At 37.1% G+C, this 20,960-nt stretch overlaps 1 protein-coding gene across 2 annotated transcripts in view; it reads left to right on the forward strand.

Annotated features, from left to right (window-relative positions):
• Positions 1-18,519, forward strand: part of rap1gapa (RAP1 GTPase activating protein a) — a 76,521-nt gene extending 58,002 nt beyond the window's left edge. Inside the window, exons 14-26 of one of the 2 annotated variants that reach the window (XM_081387616.1) lie at positions 1,312-1,467; positions 1,562-1,633; positions 3,459-3,545; positions 4,492-4,632; positions 6,377-6,520; positions 12,400-12,509; positions 13,415-13,510; positions 13,948-14,061; positions 15,663-15,798; positions 15,921-16,032; positions 16,138-16,241; positions 16,433-16,480; positions 17,674-17,799. In XM_081387616.1, the coding sequence (XP_081243742.1) occupies positions 1,312-1,467; positions 1,562-1,633; positions 3,459-3,545; positions 4,492-4,632; positions 6,377-6,520; positions 12,400-12,509; positions 13,415-13,510; positions 13,948-14,061; positions 15,663-15,798; positions 15,921-16,032; positions 16,138-16,241; positions 16,433-16,441 (1,281 nt within the window). In that variant the 3' untranslated portion in view covers positions 16,442-16,480; positions 17,674-17,799. Of the gene's footprint in view, positions 1-1,311; positions 1,468-1,561; positions 1,634-3,458; positions 3,546-4,491; positions 4,633-6,376; positions 6,521-12,399; positions 12,510-13,414; positions 13,511-13,944; positions 14,062-15,662; positions 15,799-15,920; positions 16,033-16,137; positions 16,242-16,432; positions 16,481-17,673 lie in introns of both variants that reach the window. The other variant, XM_081387617.1, reaches the window with a different exon arrangement.
• The last annotated feature ends 2,441 nt before the right edge of the window (positions 18,520-20,960 follow it).

A 20,960-nucleotide genomic window follows, 5' to 3' on the forward strand; every position in this document is an offset into this window, starting at 1 on the left:
TGTTGACTCATAAAGTGACCTTTATTCTGCACCTTCACTGGCAGTGCTGCTCCCTCAGAGGAAGAGTGTTTTTAGAGCTTACTCCTCAGGGAATCTTCTGCATTTAGAACACATGAACCGAGCTCCTCTCTCTCTCTCTCTCTCTCTCTCTCTCTCTTGCTGTCATGTGTGCACACACTCTGCAGTGATTGGAGGTTGACAGCAGATCAAGTTGGTGAACTGATGTCCATGTTTAAATGAGCGGCAACAACCTCTGTGTTTGTCCTTGCCAGCCATCTGTTGTGACATGTTGTGAAAAACAACTTCAGCACATGGCATCATTGACACATAAATTCAACCTTCAAAATGAATTGGATTTATCTTGAGATGTCAGCCCGAAGAGCATTTAACGGCACTCATCGCAACTGTGGTTTTGTTTACCACATCAAATACCTATGTTTGGACTGGCTCATTTCATTCCTACGCATTAAAGTATGAAATGTTGAGCTACATTGTCAATATATTCATGTATAAAATATGTACAGGCTATGCACAATGTAGCACATATTTGAGTGCCTTATTGATTTTATATATAATAGATATTGCATAATAAAAGTATTAAAAACACGTTTTCATTAAAACTGTATTTATAATTTATGTGCTACTATTCTTTAAAATTTGTGTTCTTTCAAAAGTTTGGGCTCAGCATGACTTATTTTTTCCAAATATGTTAATACTTTTTTTCAGCAAATACACATTAAATTGGTCAAAAGTTGAAGACATTTATATTCTATTTCAAATAAATTTCTATTGACCAAAGAATCCTTGAACAAATGTATCACAGCAGCACAACTGTTTTCAACGTTGATTATAATATGTTTTTTAACATAAAATTAGCTTATTGATTTCTGAAGGATCATGTGACACTGAAGATTGGAGTAATGACAACTGAAAATTCACAGGAATAAATAACATTTTAAAATATATTCAAATAGAAAACAGCTATTTTAAAATGTAATAATGTAGTAACTTGTAGGTTTGTTAAAGGTTAATTGTTGGCCTTTATGAAACTATGATGAATAGGTGTTTTGCATCATACATTACTATATTGTGTATTTTAGCTGCAACACTGTATTGACCAATCAGCATCCAGGACCCATTTTTGAATTATTCTTTGACTTGAAAGCTGCTAAACCATTAAAAATTTTCCAAATGAATTCCCACTCTAACAACTGTTTAGTATTTGAGTTTGCATACATGTTAAAAGTGCAGTTACATGAGGAGATTTAAATGAAGGATTATGAAAATAAACTCTCTTGTGTCCTGTTATAGCTGCAGAGGAAGAGGCATATAGGGAATGACATCGTGGCCATCGTGTTTCAAGAGGAGAGCACTCCATTTGTGCCAGACATGATTGCTTCCAACTTCCTACATGCCTATGTAGTGGTGCAAGTGGAAAATGCCTGTTCTGACAACGTCCTCTACAAAGTACTGTACATCATCACAGTATTACTGCAATCTAGAGCTGCTATAACACTTCCCTGTGAGTCATTAAATGATACACATATTTGTCATTCTCCAGGTTTCGGTAACTGCGCGAGATGACGTCCCATTCTTCGGACCACCCCTCCCCAACCCAGCCATTTTTAAGAAAGTGAGTTGATTAATCTAATTTAGATGCATTGCACTAGCAACATCAAGTCATGTGTTCAGTTCTTAAGGAATGCATTGATTATATATACAGTACTTAAAATGCTCTTTAAAGCCTGGAACACACCAAGCCGACGCCGACGAACTAGCGCTGATGAAAGCCGACTGTTGTCGCCTCGCGTTGGCTGCACTTGAACACACCGAGAGAACTAAAGCCGACTGTCAGCTAAAATGTGTGTTCTGTGCCTGCGTGTAAATGAGACAACTGTCTATTTCTGCAGATATATTTGTCTATATTTATTCAAAAAGGGAAACCGACGCTGCAGGCTGCAGATACACAAACCATAAACAAAGCATGCATGCTTATCGTTTTGAATATCAATCTTGCAAAACACTTTCTTTATTCCACTCCGCTCATGTTAATATTGAAATATTCGCCAAGGAACATGGTAAGATGACGTAACATTAGAACAGCCTTCTTTCTGTACCGTTTTGATTTCTTTGCTCGCTGTTTAGCTATTATTCTTGTGCACTGACTCATTCATTAAGCTGAACAGCCAATCAGAGTTCTCTCTCTCACCGACGGCCAAACGCTGATTCAACATCGGCCGGAAAAAACTGACGAGGACCGATTTCAGCCGACGGTGTGGTGTGTTCCAGGCTTAAGAGGCATTTGGAAGGAAAAAGTATCTGCCAAATACTACTCTGCCTTTCAAAAGTTTGGGGTCTGTTAGATTGTTTTAAATGTTTTTGAAATAAATCTCTTATGCTCTCCAAGGCTGCAATTATTTGGTCAAAATACTGTAAAACAATAATATTGTGAAATATAATTTAAAGTAACTGTTGTCTGTTTGAATATATTTTGAAATGTAATTTATTCCTGTGTTGGCAAAGCTGATTTTTTTTTTTTGCATCATTACTCCAGTCTTAACTGTCACATGATCCTTCAGAAATCATTCTAATATGCTGATTTGCTGCAAATAAGAAACATTTCTTATTATTATCAATGTTGAAAATAGTTGAAACTAATATTTTTTCAGGATTCTTTGATTAATAGAATGTTAAAAAAAACATTTTGTTTGAAATGCAAAGTTCTGTCATGAAACTTTAGATGCATTTGCTGTAGCATTTGCAGCACGCTTTCAGAAACCCCCCACCTTCCCCAGCTCCACCTGTATAGATCTGCTACGGGTAATTCATGTATGCTATATTGTAGAGCAGCAGCAGGCCTTACTTGCTCACAGCAGCGTGTTGTGTATGTATTACGTGTATGTGACAGTAGCAAGAACCGTACTCTGCAGCAGCAATAACAGATTCATTCCACCAAGACCAAACATATCAACATTGTCATAGCCATTACCATGCCAAACACTCCGAGAGTTGTCATGACTGAAATAATTGTATATATATATGTGTGTGTGTGTGTGTGTGTGTGTGTGTGCGTGTGTGTACTGTATAGTATATATGTAACAGTCTTTATTGTCACCTATGAACAATTTAATGCATCCTTGGTGAAGAATATAATAATAAAATACAGAAACTGACCCCAAACTTTTGAACAGTATTGTACAGTATGTAATGAAAACAAAACAAAAAACACTCATTTCCATCCAACTGTCTTTCTCTCATTTGTTCTCCTCCTACACAAGGGCGTAGATTTGGTTTGAACATTGGGGGGGTTGAAGTTTGGGTCTGCGTATTTTTCATGTGATCATGGTATAAATATTGGGGGGGTTGTAATGCATAGATTTAAATATTGGGGGGGTTATCTCCCCCCCAACCCCCCCACAAATTACGCCCCTGCTCCTACATCATTCTGTCTCTTACAGGGTCCAGAGTTTCATGAATTCTTACTTTCCAAGCTGATCAATGCTGAATACGCTTGTTACAAAGCTGAAAAATTTGCCAAATTAGAGGTGAGTGACTGTAAGATGTCAGAAATCAGTGCTCATAGTCATCACAAGAAAGACATGTTCCTGGATCAAAATCTTTTGTTGATCCTAGAACAATAATCCTGTCCAAAAACAGTCCTAAAATCAGCGGGAGATGATTGGTAAAGAAACGTGACATTAAAGTGCCCCTATTGTGCTATTTTAAAGGCTCCTAATTTTGTTTTGGAGGTATACTACAACAGTTTTACATGCATCAAAGGTAAAAAAACATTAGAAATTATATACATAAATAATTAATTATTCATACTTACAAGTTGTGATTCTGAGGAGCAAGCTGGTCAAAAAAAAACTAAGTACTGACTAATCTTTCAAGAGCAAGCGTTCTGCGAATCCCGCATTGAACTCCGAGCAGTCATCAGTAAAATGAGGTGTTTGAGGGCGGGTCAAGTTGTTCGTGGGTGCACAACATACAACATAGGCTGGCGTTATGCAAATGTCTTATCTAGTGACGTATAATAGTAAAGCAGTGGGATTCAAATTACAGACGACTCTTGCAGGCGGTTCAGAGTCGATTCTTTCTTTTGGGAGACAGAAACTTTGTTTATGGTGCACTTTCGACTTTCCAACTTTGCAGAACTTTTACATTCACAAACAGCTATATTACACACTGCATGAAAGGGAATATTCGAAAAACCATAATTGGGGTACGTTAACTTTAAACCTATCCCTTAGATCTGATTGGTTGATTGGAATGTTGTTTTAGGATCAAAAAGGATGTTGATCCAGTAACGTTTTACTTCACATTCACTCATAGAGCAAGACACATGCAACACCAAGCTAATGGGTTAAAGTGTATACCTTGAATGTATTTTAAGATATATGCAGCATAATGATATATGTAGCATTAAACAAAACATCTAACATTCATTTACTATTTATATTCAAATACAATAACCCTTTTTGTTCCTAGGAGCGCACCCGGTCTGCCCTGCTGGAGACGCTGTATGAGGAGCTGCACATCAACAGTCAGGCCATGATGGGGTTGGGAGGAGAGGAGGATAAACTGGAGAACGGAGGAGGAGGGGGAGGGGGCTTCTTTGAATCTTTCAAGGTAATCCACGAGGACACCGGGCTCGGAGGGTCTCTGTGAGGGCACTCACTGTACATCCAGAATAGAGGAGGATGGGGATGTTCGTGAAGCATTACTGTGGCTTGTGTGTGAATGGTGGACGTGGTGTATTCTGGTTGTTTTACAGTCATGTTAGCACTCATGAATCTTTAAAGGACGTGAGATGAGTCGTTCGTTCAGATTGTCTTTTTTGATCTTGCTGCTGTTGTTCTAAATGAACGGTAGCATTTCTTTTCTCTCTTGGGATTTAGATGGTGCCACCTTTATGACTCCAGCTACCAAGTGATGTATCCAATGCTACCTAAATTAAATCACTCATTACCATAATTTACACTAATTAGTCCTATTAGCACATTGTTGAACATAGATACACTCATGAGAATTATCTTGGGCTCTACACTATTTTGCTTCCTAAAATACTTTGCAAATGAATCAGTAGTACATGATTAATCATATCGTACACAGATATTTTCCTGTAATATGTAGAATTATGCGTGATGAGTATATTGTAGTGTTATTGAGATTTTTTTAATATATTTTGAATAAGATTTTATTTTTTGTATTTTCTGTTGTCATTTTAATTTGAGTTAAAGTTTTGTGTCGTCAAATTGTGTCGTATGTCTGTATAGTTTTGTCTAATTTTTTTCATTTCAGTTTTCAGTTTTTATCAAGTTAAACTAATTGAAAATGAGAAATGTTGCTTTGGCAACTAGCTGAAATACAACATTTTTTTGTATTTTATTTATTTTCAGTTAACATTTATTTTATGTTTTTTATGGTTTTAGTTAACTTTAATAACCCTGGTATATAGAGGTTATGGTCACACTTTAGATTAGGGTTCAATTCTCACTATTAACCAACTATTATCTATTACTTTTGCCTCAATAAACTTCAAATTGCTGCTTATTATTGGTTAGTAAGGTAGTTGTTAAGTTTAGTTATTGGGTAGGATAAAGGCATGTAGAATATGGTCCTACAGAATAAGGCATTAATATGTGCTTTATAAGAACTAATAAACAGCCAATATCCTTGTAATGTGCATGCTAATTAAAAGTGAGATTTGGACCCTAAACTAAAGTGTTACCGAGGTTATTATTCAAGAAGACACAATTTCTTCAAAATTCAAACGGCTTATAATTCATTATAGACAGACTGTTTGTATGTGCTCGACAGCCGGGTTTATAATTGAATGTGTCCAGTGGTGTTCACGCATTGATTGTGGTCATCCAGACATAAAAATCTATCCGATTTCTCAAAAATCATTTTCATTATCCCTTTTAACCTATTTTATTTGCTTCCGCAACCACTCATTCACACAGTTTTCTTCAGCAGCTGTCTGTAGACAAACACATTAGCATAAAGGATGTTCTCCAGCTCTTCTGTGGTTGTGGCATTCTGGGATTTTCCCTTAAAAATCGGGCAGCACTTTAGCGGGTGATGTTTAATCAATATCCATTTACACTCTTACACAGCTAGCTTCGGTAGCTCTTAGCCATCCTTTCAGTGACTTCCTGTGCTCAGGCTTCATATCATCATCCTTCTTCTCTCTGGCCACATGCTTTTTCTTTTACGGACAAAACTGCACTCTCTCCTCACCTGTGGTTCACTCAGGTGTTGCTTGAGTTGTTTTAGCAACTTGATTGATTGGCTTCAGACCCACTCCATTGGCCCACCCTGACCTGCCGCTGCTCACCGTGTCTCCTCCTCATCTCTCCCTGTGCTGTAGCGGGTGATCCGCAGCAGGAGCCAGTCTCTGGACACCATGGGCCTCAATATCAGGAAGTACTCAGTCTCCAATAGTCACAGCGGCAGTTTCACCCACAACAACATCAACCACCTCTCACCAGAGACCCCCAAACCCCCTGGGATAGTAAGTAACCCCCCTACAGGCTTCCTAATGGGCAAAACTATGCTAGTCCCCTCACTACCCTCCACTATGAGGTAAAAAACCCAGTCCTGGTTACACATACTTCACTAATTCCTGACTACACTGAAACTTAAGCTTGAGTTGCTAAACTAACTAAAGACAAACAACACAACAAAGGCGAAATATTTCATGATTAATCAAACAACCTCAACTTAATAATTGCCCTCATGCACGAGTCCCTTTTTTCCTCATTCCCATCATTCTTTTTTTTTTTTTTGTCATCTCTACAGCCACTGATATTCTCAGTCTGTATTTCACTGGAATCTTTCACTTATTACCGTTGAGTTTACCTCAGGAATGTTTCTTGAAAGGATCACTTAATTCACTGGCCTTGCTCGTGTGCGCTGCTCTAGCAACAGTCAATATTTCCTGAGTTAAAAGGGTCAATGACATTAACTTATTCAAAAGTACATTTAAAAAGCCATTCATATTCATTTTTTAGTCAAAAATGTCAGGGTGATACAAAAATGTCTTGATAATTTTTTCATGATGAAAAAAAAAGCCTTAATAAAATTCTTGAAAAGAAAACTTAAAGGGGGCATGAACTTAAGGTCCACTTATAATGTTAGCATTTTTATTCAGATTTTTACATGAAAAAAACATCCTAATTTAGAAGTAATAAGCTATTTTCTATCCTGTTTTTAACCAAAACACTAAAAGACAGACCTACACCTCAAATACCAAGGACACTTGTCGGCAGCTTGGTAATTAGTCATCTTTATTTATATTTATATTTATTCCTTATGTATTTGTGAGATAGTATCGTATTTTATTACATTATATATTTGTGTTGAAAGGAAAACACTACAGAAAGGTGTTTATCTCTACATAGTTGAAGCATAAGCCAACTGTGAAACATTTATGCATATTACATATGCTTATAGGTCTTGGTTGTGGCAAATTAAGTTTACTGTGAGTTCTTGGAGTTACCACAGTTATAGTTGACAGGATAACTTTTACTGTGTTACAAAATAAAGTTCATCCTTGCTTAGGATCACAAAGAAGGCCAATTGTGTGAATTGGTGGGCGGGGCTAAAGAGGCAGTGATGTAGAAGTAGCCATCTTCTGCAGAGGTGGAGTTTCGTCGCACGATGATGTAATAATGTGACAAAATTCAAAACGAGTTGTTTTGGGAGCTTTTTTTTTTTCAATAAAAGCCGATTTTGGATTTAATGAGGAAGTTTTGATTTCTGAAACTCAGATTTTTTTATAGCACAAAGATCAAGGAAAATGTATTTTTTTCAATTCATTACCCCTTTAAAAGAAATGTTGCCATTTACATAAATGTTAAACAGTGTTGTAAAGTTTTCTTTGATCGAAGCAGAGACCAGTGAGACAGTCGGGATCGTGTTCAACTGAAGTTATTCTTTATTGAGAACTCCGCTGTACGCGGCTGTAGAAACTTCCAACATGATCTGATCTAACATAACTTTACATGTTATCTTATAGGCATTTTAGGAGGAGGGACTTTTGGGGGTGGAGACAAATTCAAACAAAGCATGTAAATGAGTATACAGGTTAAGGTAACAAAAGGTGAGATTCTCAGTGAATCATTCGTGTGCTAATCCCATCAGTCTGAGTGAAACTGGGGCTCGAAGAGCCATTAAAGAAAACAGGAATTGCAACTTTGCTGAGATCTTAACCTTAAAAGCTAAAATCAGTATTCTTCACTGTGATGTTATGTAAGGAAGCATATCTGAAATAGATTCTTAAATTTTAACCCTTCAACAGTAATATAATAATTTATTTGAACAAAACCGCTTACTATAGAAATTATTATTTAATTTAAAGACCCTTATGACTGTATGTCAAGATCAATACATCTCTTAAAATATCAGATAAGATTAGTTCAGGTTGCAAAATGTCACGTGGTGACTCCCATTAAAAAAATATTATATTTATGAATAAACGATTTGTGAGATTCATAAAAAATGTAATATTAGTATTACCTTGAAAATATATATATTTAAAAACCTTCTTGACAATAATAATGATTGGATCACATTACATTTTTTCAAGTCATTAAATTGAAAAGTTTTTCAAATCCATCACAAATACATTTCTGAGAGCTTGGCACAGATGTTTTAAAATAGTTTTTTTTTTTTTTTAAGTATAAATATGTCATTGACCCAAAAGCATGTTACCTGAATTTGAGTTTGCCCCAGAGAAGACTGTAACTCATTTAACCACTCTGTCATCACAGGAGGTGTGTGTGTGTGTTATGGTGGATGGGGTCCTTTGAGAGGTGCATGATATAAAGTTATGAATGTGTTGCATGTTGCTCATGAGGGAATGAAATACTGTCAGATCGTCTAGGGGTCATGTGAGATTTTGTTTTGTTATTTTCCTTCCAGTGTCTCTCAGGAATGAATATTATCTGATCTAGATGTAGGATAAGGCGGCCTGCCAGCAGTGTTAGTATAAAGACAGTTGTGAATGTTTTGACCTATTACATCCCCCACAGGATCAGCCGCACATCAGCACCACATAAGGACCTGCAAAGAGAATTATATATGTGTGTGTGTGTGTGTGTGTGAATGTTGAATGGATTCTGCTGTGCTAATGTTTTAATATGCAGGTGTGCTGTCGGTAAGTATGGTTATCGCACAAGATAAGTGCAGAGACAGCGTTCTTCGGCCAGCCAACTCTTGCTCCATCAAGTGCAGTGGCTCTTATGGTGCTGCTCCTTGCCCTGGGGACTATCACACACTGAAGGCCATGCTAAGTCATGCCAGTGCCCCTCGTAAGCAAAACTCATATGAGCCTAGTGAAATCTTTCCCCAGAGGGACTCACGCTGGAACAGACTTCAGAGTTACTGAGCCATGCCTTTGTCAAAGTTAATGTTTCTGTTATTTATAGCACTATCATATGCCACGTCAGTCAAATGAACTTTTTTGACCTTCACAGCAGGTTACGCAATGGAGAATATAGACCATGTTTTGACTATTGGGACTTAAAAATTCAAAAATTAGAAGTTGAAATTAGAAATTGCATAAAGTGATTCATCCCCCATGGTGATTATAACAGCCAGGGCCGTCGATGAGGGGACCCCATTAAGGTTCCTGTGACTGTTCTCAACTGGTTTTTGCTTCAGGACAATATATTGGTCATCAAGTGACACCCCAACACATACCAAAATGATCTACCATAATCAAGTAAATAAAAACATGCTTACAATCACACTGATACCGAAAAGTGCATAAATCCACCAATATCAAAATTAAGGCAAAATTAATAACATAAAAAAGAATTATCGATAGTAAAATTGACAGTGTTGTGAATTATCTTTTTTATTTTAATTTATTTTAGTGTAAATAGAAACGTCCTCAAAATCCCAATGGAGCTGCAGCGTCCATTAATCCAACAATATGCGAAATGAATAACAATGTAACAAACTGTATAGCGACAGTTTGTAAATTCTGTTTACTTTACTTAATTTAAACAATCCAATTTCGGATCATGACCCACCAGTTGAGAACCAATGATCTATGATACAATTTGAGGGAAACAATTTTTGCGAATTATTGCGAGTTTTAGCATATCAACAGGTCAAATTAAATAGAGCCCAGTTACAAATAACATTGCATTAATGTTTATTTAACAGCATGATGTATATGAGTTTTCTCGTCTGACTTAACCTGTTCCGATAATGTTAACCTGACTAACTGTTAAACCGTGTTGAAATGTCAACTGTCCCGTTGTCTCCAATGGTGTGCTGTGTGCTACTACTTTTGCTTTCTTGTACTTCACAGGTCCCGGGACCTGCTGAAGTTCCTCCGGCCCTTTTCTCCTCATGTGGCTACCTCTGTTGTGCTTATGACAGCTTTTTTTCTTCCTGTTCATGCTCCCTCTAACAGATGTCTGTAGCCTACTTTGTTTGTATAACACATAACCTGCTGCATGGACTCATAATTTCTCTCCTTCTCTTTCTCTTTCTCTGTGGGCTCTGTGCAGTCATTGCTTGTCCCAGGCAAAAGTCCCAGTAAATATGGACGGCGTGGCAGTGCCATAGGAATAGGAACCATAGAAGAGGTTCATGTATAACTCTCACTCCTCTCTCATCTGCATCATTCGTTCTCACTGCATGACCTGAACATCACTTTTACACCATACAGCTGCTGATACAGTCAGCGAGAGCCCCTTTAACTCTCTGTTCTCAATGCACTCATCCTAACAATATAAAAATAGGATTATGGAACTTCATAGTCAGGGCTGATGCCATATTTAATTTTACTCAAATAAAGACGAGGATTTGAGGGATAGATGCGCATTCAGATTAATTGTTTGCACTGTTTAAAATTTTTAGTACTAACGGTTATTTGTTTGTCCTCTGGAAATTGTCTGGAAATACATATTTATAATGTTTTGTCAGCAACAATTGACACCAGTGTGTGCACAGCAGCACACCTATATGTTTCTTATTGAATAAGGCATTTAACTAATAATAATAAGGCACTTGACTACATCTACAAGTCTACATCTAACATTATAATGATATATTTTTTGTTTTAATTTATTGTTATTTAATTTAAGTTATTTATTCCATTTTATTTCATTTTTAATTTGTTGCAACAATAAATTATGGCAGATACCAATAAGCTGATAATAATATTCTATATAATCATTTTTTATGGCAGATTACCGATAAATGTCTATATTAAAATTCTATACTATTTTGTCTGAATAAATAAAAATAGTAAAATAGCAAAAAAATAACACCAATCATTTTAAAAGCTACAAGTGAATTTAAGCATCATAAAATTATGAAAAATGTATATTAATTTTGAGATTTGCCAAGTATTACATTTACATTGTTAAATTAATTATTATTAACTAATTAATTATAATTTAGAGGTTTACATGATGAAAAAGTTCATCTAATTGTAAAAGAAGAGGAAATGAGCATGCACAAATAAATACCCAATATCAGCCAATTACAATAAATAAAAATATCTTTAATATCGGCCAATAACTGATATGGAACTGACATATCGTGCATCCATCATTTTAACAGTTGTTCCATGCAGATCTTCATGCCACATAATCCAGTCTTTCTAAACACACCATATCCAACCGAAAGCATTGTTCAGTCAGAGAGTCATTTTGCACATTTTTATATCCATTAACACTGTTCTTTACAACCCATCTAGATTCATCTACATTTAGCAGCATTATTTCAGTGTTTCTTCAAGCTCCCCTTTCAGCATCACTTCCTGTGTGTCATGCATTGCTCTGCTATGTTTGAATGTCCAGTGTCACTTCTTGTCATGTGGTGTTGTGTACTACATGTGGTGTTGTGTATTTCTATCCCCTCGTCTGATAATTGTACACTCTTTGCGAGCTAATAGTGTAGAAACACAAAAGAAAAAGGCAACAGAGTCTTTCCGAAGCCTTTGAAGCCATTTTAGATAAAAGCCTTTTTTGAAGGCCTTTCATTTGAAGTCATAAAGCAGTAGCTGTAAAATCCCAGCGCTCAGGCTTGAAGAGAACAAAGTGTCCCCAGCGAGAACACAGCCGTCCAGTGAAGCTCAGGAGATCCTGCTCCCATCTTTCATCTCCAAACCCTCAAGCACACACTTCACATCCACCCTGCCGGTCAAACTACGAAACAGTGTATTTTGTTCTCACAAAGACTGGACCACGCCACAGATATACGAAATTACAGACCACAGTTGCAAGTGGTATAAAATAAACCTGTCCTATACAGAATGTAATATCTTTAAAGTTTCCTTTGAGACCACATGGTGGCCATCAGTGTGAAGGTGATACTGTATCTATGTTTGAATCCTCGGCTCACTGAACTTCTTGTTCCCTCCCACAGTCTTTGATCATTCCTGGAAAAAGCCCAACTAGGAAAAAGTCAGGACCCTTCAACTCTCGACGTAGCAGCGCTATCGGCATTGAGAACATCCAGGAGGTCCAGGAGAAAAGGTAAGAGGATGAGAACACTTCTGAACTTCTGGAGCTGCAATTGTGGAGCATTACAGTATCACAGATTCAGACAGTACTGGTTTCAAGACCTAGTGACCCTTGTGCATACACCTGCTTGCAGAAGAAAGGTCTTCTGTGAAATTCATGCACACACACTACCATTTGATTGTTTGATTTTCAAAGGAATTAATACTTTTATTCAGCAAGGATGCATTAAATTGGTCAAAAGTGACAGCAAATACATTTGTAATGTTACCAAAAAAAAAAAAATGCTGTTAAGAATCCTGAAAAATAGTATTATGGTTTCCACAGAAATATTAAGGCACAACTGTTTCAACATTGATAATAATAAGAGATGTTTCCTGAGCATCAAAACAGCATATTAGATTGATTTCTGAAGCATCATGTGACTGAAGACTGCAGCAATGGCTGCTGAAAATTCAGTTTTGCCATTACAGGAATAAACTACATTTCATTACAATTTATATTTACAATATTACTGTTTTTATTGTATTTTTTTTTTTATCAAATAAATGAAGATTTGGTGAGCATAAGAGACTTTCAAATATATATATTTTTATATCTTACCTACCCCAAACTTTTGAATGATAGAGTTTGTGTGTGTTTTGGCGAGAGCAGGACTCAACAAAAAGAATGACTTGATGGCTTGGGCCAGTTAAAGAGAGTTATTAAGCTGGTTTATGAAATTGTCAGTACTGACAGAATCGAAATGTTCCAACAATCTTCATCATTGATTGATCATGCACATGTACATGCAAATTATAAACAATACATTTATTTACCTCTTTTGAGAAAATTACATTTGATAAAAATAGAGGCAGAACATAAAGCATAATATTACACTGAACTCCTTCCTTTTATGTGTGTTTATGTGTTTGGTGAAGAATTGCCGCTCTGTTGTCAGAGGACAGGACAGTGCTCTGTCTCTCTCTACCCAGCGTCACTCTCAAGAATGGGAGGCTCATCGTGGATCCCTCCAAGTATAAATGCTACCATAGAATACCACCTCTTTAACCATAGACTAGCTGCTTACCTTACCTGGCCATAGAAATGCATCTGAAATGCTATGAATTATGGCCTTAAGCACATTCAACTGGTCGCACATGCAAAATCTATGCTAGCTGATTGGTGGTCTGCTCATTTTTCAGCCAATCAAATGTCTGTTGTACGGATTTTGCATGAGCTGGCCTTTGTCAAATGTGCTTTAATACTTACAGGCCCCTTGAATGATGTTGCTCTGAACTCATGTGTTTCAGTGTAGTGATGTGAAACAGCATGTGTTGTTGTATCTAACCAAACCTAATTTTTAGTTGACTGCAGTTGAGCTTGGACTCCTTCACCTCATGGTTGACTTGTAGATTTGCAAACATAATGCTTATGCTGCCCTCTAACGGTCAGTGTGTGTGTGCGTTAGTAGGGAGAGCTCCCCCAGCACACAGAAGACTCCTGACAGTGGCCACGCCTCCCAGGAACCCAAGTCTGAAAACTCCTCCAATCAGAGCTCTCCTGAGGTCCTCATTACTAAGAACAGGTAAAGTGAAAAGTGATTATATGATTTGCTCACATTTATCAGTGAGGATCTAACTATGAATTTGCCTTAAACCATATATATTTTTACATCTCAGGGGTTGATTTCAACTTTTGTTATATGAAGAATACAACTATTCTTTTTTATTTTACCTTTCCATTAGTGTGAAATATAGCTGTTTGTGCGTGTTAACGATCTGCAAAGTTGCAAAGCAGTCCACGGCAGATAAGACAATACTTGCCTGAAACGCTTTGTTGTAGTCCTGCCATTATTTCCATGACTTGGCTACGTCACCATGTTATAAATTTGCACAATGCTACTGGTTTAAATTTGCTAATGCTTGCTTTAGCCCACCTTCAAAGAACAGTGTGACTTTTTTTTTTTTTTTTTTTGCTGGGAGGACTTCAAATATAGACGTCATAGATACTATAGATAATACTCTTCACAGCAGCTCATGAAGCCTCGGAAGCAGAAACCCAATTATGGTAATGGGGCATTACATTTCCGACACATGCTTTAAAGCCGCGGTCACACTAGATTTTGAGCCTGCAAAATTTCTTCGGACAAAGCAACGGTCGTGATATGACGTCACGCTCTGCAGCGTCTTTTTTATAAACATGAATTCAACATATAACCAATAGTAATACACTAAAAATGTAAAAATTGACTTTACTGAAAAAATGTAAAAATTCTTTTAATTCAACCAAAAGGTCATACCATGACGTATCGATCTTCTACTGGTCACACGTTTTCACGTGATGCGAATTCGCAGGTCAGAGCTCACCAAACTTGAACTTTGGGCCGCAGCGAAATGCGACGATTTTTGCATTAGCTTGCGTGCCCGGTCTGACGCATCCGCATGCGTTTGAATGGAAGTCAATTGAACGAATAGTGCAAGTTTGACCGCCCCTTAAGTGGTTGACTAATCACAACAGACTAGGCCTGCTGACCAATCAGAGCAGACTGGGCTTTTTTCAGAAAAGCAAGCTTTAAAGAGGCAGGGACTAAAACAGGACATTTCAGATAGAGGGTGAGAAGAGGCTCTGCAGCAATGTACGGGATGCAAAAAATTATGTTTTTAATGTAAATAGACCCCAAAAATAAAAATTATGAACTTGTAAATAAGCATAATATTTACACTTAAAAAAAATTATTGTGTGTTGTGTCCAAACAAGCTTGAATATTTTTTTCAAATTATGCAAAAGTGAAAAATAATATTTAATTGTGTGTATTTGGGTACTCAAAATGCTTGCTAACTTCACTTCTGTAATTTGAGATGTTGTGGAAATATTAATGAACACGGTTAAAATTGTCCACTGTTGGACATCAAAGTAAACTAGTGAGAGTGTGAAAATTTCCACAAGGCCAAAATGGTCCACAGTGGAAGAAACACTCTATTATTATTACACTTTCCATTGCATTTACCAGTAACTTTGTTTTCTTTACTTACCAAAGTCAGCTTTTACTCACATTTAGTGCTTGGTAGGTTGTGCATTTTGGGGGATGTAAGTGATCTGACAGCAAGAACTATGGAAGTTTCATGCTTGTTATGAGTGAATGCATTAAGAGCATGTTTATATTTGTTTGTATGTGTGTGTGTGCAGTTCAAGCATTTACTGCCGGGCTCCGTCCATTCCTGAGGCTCATGACCTGTCCCGCTCCTCCTCTAATGCCAGCAGCTTTGCTAGTGTGGTAGAGGAGAACGAAACAGAGGCTACAGAGGACTATGACACCGGCATGGTGAGAACAGCACATTAATCATTAATGCATTACAAGTAATAAACATCTCTAGAAACACTTAAACAAACTTCATATGTATTGTAAGTATGTCTAGAGCAATTTGTTGAATTTGTTCCATTCAGGAGAGTCTGTCATCAGCAGATACTCCTCATAAACGAGACTCATTGACATACAGCACATGGCTTGAGGACAACATGAGCACTACCAGTACAACCAGTAGGGGGAGCTCTCCTGGTGAGAGAAACAAGCTGTACAAAAGAGTTTCATTCACACAATATATTTGTTTGGCAGTGTAGTGTTTGTGTGTCTTTCTGTATAATAAATGTATTATTTTTCCAGCCCCTGGCAAAACTCAACAGCAGGATGGTGGAAAGAACCAGGAGCAGAACCGTACAGACATTCGCATCAAACTTGAGCGACCGCATGACCCCAAATCCACATCGGTGAGTCTTGCTAGCCTAGTCTAAAGATGCTGAATGTAAGTGTTGTATCTGCATGCAGATTTAAGTGTGTAAATGCATGCAGTTTGCACATAAAGAATGACAGCTTCTTTAGTCAAGTATTGGGCAAGTGAATGTACTTTGCCATTCTTCATTTCTGTCTGTCTGTTGTAACTCTGTGACTGTCTGTGCAGAACTGCTAGCCTCTCCTGCTTGACTGCCTCATGGACATCCATCAACAGGTTAGATAAACTGTTATCTTGACTGAATCTTTTTGTTGCATCAACTGAATATCACAGGCTGGTCTATTGTATTGCCTATATTATATTATTAAGATTTAAGTTTTGTAAGTTTATGACTTAACCACATAACTTTTTTTTTGGTAACACTTTAGATAATCGTCCATCATTAATTGGTAACTATGCATGATAAATGAGTAGTAGTACTACATTAACACTTCGTCTACTATTATTAACTAATATGGAAACAAAATTAATTAATCAGTAAATTTATGACTGAGATAGATCATTATTAGGTAATCAATAATTACTAAATGAGATTAGGTTAAAGGGATAGTTCACCCCAAAATGAAAATGTTGCCATTACTTACCCTCAAGTTGTTCCAAACCTGTATGAGTTTCTTTCTTCTGTTGAACTAAAAAGAAGATATTTCGAAGAATGTTGGTAACCAGACAGTTGACGGTAGCCATTGACTTATGGAAGTCAATGGCTACGGTCAACTGTTTGATTACAGACATTCTTCAAAATATCTTCTTTTGTGTTCAGCAGAAGAAGGAAACTCATTTATCTCATTGCAGTGCATTTATAATAATAATAGTATACAGTACAATTATAGTAAACAGTGCATTTCTGTTTTAAATAAATGCTATCAAATCAAATCCAAATTAAAATCCATCAAATAAAAATGTATCACAGTTTCTGCTTTAAAAATCTGCTTGGCCATTACAGGAATACATTGGATTTTTTTCTATATTAAAATAGAAAACTTGTTATTTCAAAAAATTGGTGAGATTACTTTAAAAAACATAAGCCGCTTTTCCACCATTGGGCTCTTCGTGTAACCATCCCAATATGTGCCGATCCAGGCCAGTCTGATGTAATAAATAGCGACCATTGTGGAGGATGAACAAATATTTTTTTTATTTTATTATTAATTGTGTTTATGTTGCTTAAATAGGGCACTTAGTAGCTACAGAGTACAGAGACATTGGTAGTCATGTAACAGACACATTCTACCAGCATGGTTGGCTGAGAATTCCGGGTCGAGAACAGTTTGTAATTGTGCTGTGCCGAACCAAGCTCAAGTGGAAATATAACTAGAACCGTTCCTTACTGTTTTTAGAACAGTTCAGCCCAGCGGTGGAAAGCGGTGTCAGTGGCCTGATTATTGTCTCACACCATATTGTTTGAACAGCATTTCCATTAGAAACACCTTAGAGAGACAAGGAGAGCTCGCGTTACTTGATGAAGAAGAGGACGATGACACCAGTCGGCTGCATGAGTGACAACGTGCATGGCCCGGAACCACGATCATGTGACCATGCCTCCATCAGGACACTCACTACCCTCGCAGACTTGACTAGAAACAGGAAGGAGTTGGATAGGCAGCCAGAAACTGTGCACTAGCCCTCCTTCAGGCTTGTCCTTAACCCCCTTGTGAGTACATCAGTAAATGAATGAGAACCTCCTCTGTAGCAGTGTCTAATGACATGTCATTGTGCTGATGAGTGGCTAAACTAGCAGGTTGTTTGACGTCCTAACACTGTGCTAAAATTCAGTTCTGTGAAGTTTTTCTCCTCAAGGACATTTCACCTGCTTGCACGATGAAAGCATTTTCAGCCCTGTCCCAAATGGTGGGCTGTGCAACAGGGCGCATAGAGTATTCCTCTGAAACCTAAAATGACAAATGGGACTTGCTACGGTCATCGCACATCTGCAAGTACAGTACACATCAAATGCACTATTTGGGACAGGGTCATTTCTCATATTCTGATATTATTGATGTTCTTTCAGTCAGATTTCAGGTGTAAAACCCCTTGATCTAATGTTTATAACAGCTGTGCAATACATCTTTTGACATTATTTAAGAGTAACTCCACTCAAAAAGTTTTTAAACTAATAAAAAAAAGCTGTGTTTTGAATTTCAGTTCAGTCATTACATAGTATTTTGAGTAGGGGTGCACCGATATTAGAAATATATCTGATAAGCTGCAAATTATTTTCATGTTATGACAGGTATTAAAATTCTATACTTATTTGTAAAGAAACAACAAATAAAAATAAAATGTAACTTTTTAAGTGCTACTGCGTAAGGTATCACAGCATTATAATGGACATTATAAAATTGGATATTTTAAAGATTCCTGTAAAATATATACATCAATAATTAGTAATACTTACAGGTTGGGATTCTGAGGAGCAAGTTGGTCCAAATTAACTGAGTACTGACCCATCTTTCAAGAGCAAGCGTTTAGCAAATCCTGCATTGAAATGAGATTTGAAAAGCAGTCGTCAGTAAAATAAAGGGAACACAGCAAAAGTTTAGGATTATACTGCTGTGGTATCGTGGTAAAGATGAATTTTAACCACTGATTCTTCACATGCTCGTCCTTGGGCAGTGAAAAAAAACTGCCTTTACCTTCACATTGTAGAGCACAGCGTCTTCTCAACATGATGCTATCCAGTATCCACAGGAATCAGCTGCAGTGTTTGAGGTTCAAGTTTTCCCTGGTGTCTGCATAAGTGGGCCGGGCAATATGCTAATGTTTCTTCTTGACGTCACAACGAAACGGCTTAGGATTCGTTTGAAAAACGATTCGTTTAATTGACTCAGAGTCGACTCTTACTTTTGAGAGACTTTCTATACAGTGCACTTTCAGATTAAAAACTTTCCAGGATGTTTTCATTCACTTATTTTACTCAGCTATGTTACACACTACATGAAAGGTAATTTTAAAAATCCACAATAGGGGCACTTTAAGTGAGCATTACATGACAAAGGTAATCTAAATATACAAATAAAGGAAAAAAGCAATTATACAAATTACAGTATACATCCAATAAAACAATTTACACATCCAATATTGTCCAGTACTGATATTTAAAAATTCTAATATCAGCCAAAAACTGATATGGTACTGATTCTCAGTAATGTGCATCCATAGCTCTTTTATTTATATAGCACATAATTATTGGTGAGATTTTCTCATATGTCAGAAACTGAAAAGTGTTGTTACTCTTAAATAATGTGTCTATCTGCCATTATCACTTGTGCATGGATAAATAGGGCATTTAATGAGTGTGAGTCAAAGAACATATTCACATTTGATTATTGTCAAAACATGACGGTTTGGTGAAGTGTGAGAGACGCCCTCTGAATATATTACATGATACATTGCAGATGCCTTACCTTACCCTCAAACAGATAAGAAATTCAGCCATGTCAGTGTTACAACAACAGTGAGCTAACACACTTCTGACCAGCTGACCAAGCAGGACTAACTGTAGTGTATGTCATGGTTTATGCTCAGCTTTGATGCACCAGTTCGACATGTTGATTGTTTATCTGTTTGCCACATAAGCAGCTTGTGATAAATAAAAAGCTGCGACGTCTTGAGTTTCATCTTCTTTACGGCATTCCTCATGGTGACTCTTCTCTCAATTTTTTCCGAACTGTATAAAAATCCCTAGTGGAGATTCTGACTTTATGTTGACTCGATTCAAACTGGCTATTCTTTGCTTTGCGCTTGAACATACAGATGGTTTAATGTTTGAGCTGTGTGCCAAGGTGCCAGTCCTCTTTTAAAAAGTCTAAACAGACTTGTAAGTTAAACAAATGTGCTGTTGCTAATCTATAAACCAATCATTAATGCCAAAAATCAGTCAATGTGATGTTTGCTCTTTCTGTTGAAGGCAAAAAGCATTGAATGGAGCCTAAATATGACAGAGTGGTTTGGAGTTGCCTTACTCTAAGTGTCAAAATATATGAAGGGGAAAGCTTAGCAGATTATTTTGTAATCTATTTCTGATAAATGATTGGCCTTACTGGCTTCCATTGAACTGCCTTTATACCGCCCCTCGTCCTACACCATTAAGATGTAATGTAGTCGTCGTTACTGATCCATGTTTGTTTTATACATTTCCCATAATTGATCCGTCCTGATGGCATACTCAAGGTGGTGATACACGGGCAACCAGATGAGACACAGGGCCCACGACCGATCTATATTATCCAGATATATATTTATTGCCCATTTTCAATGGGAAAGTGCCCAAGCAACAAGATTGCCCAGCAACATTGCTCAAAAAGTTGCCCTGTGTATCATCACCTTCAGACATTGGCTCTGTCTGAAACCTGATAACTGAGTTGCAGGCAATATACTAAGGTAAGAAAAGCAAAAAGGTACATCCATATCCAATATTTGTGCAATATTTTGTCCAAGCTGCCATCAGTTTGTTGATTTTGAAGGCAGTACAGATGTGTACTTTTTTGCCAACAATACTCCACAAACCTCTATATATATCATTAAATGACATTAAGGTGCCTTGGAAGCCTATCTGAAAGCTGATTCATTATGCCTGTCAAGTCTTTGACTAACTGAGGTTTCAGACACAGCCAATATTGGGCTAAAAGGCTGGACATAATCACAACAACTACAAAGAATTGCTAACACTATAACTAAAACCCCTTTTGGAACAGTT

This window comes from Scardinius erythrophthalmus (assembly GCF_964197995.2).
Source record: "Scardinius erythrophthalmus genome assembly, chromosome: 15".
NCBI lineage: Eukaryota > Metazoa > Chordata > Actinopteri > Cypriniformes > Leuciscidae > Scardinius > Scardinius erythrophthalmus.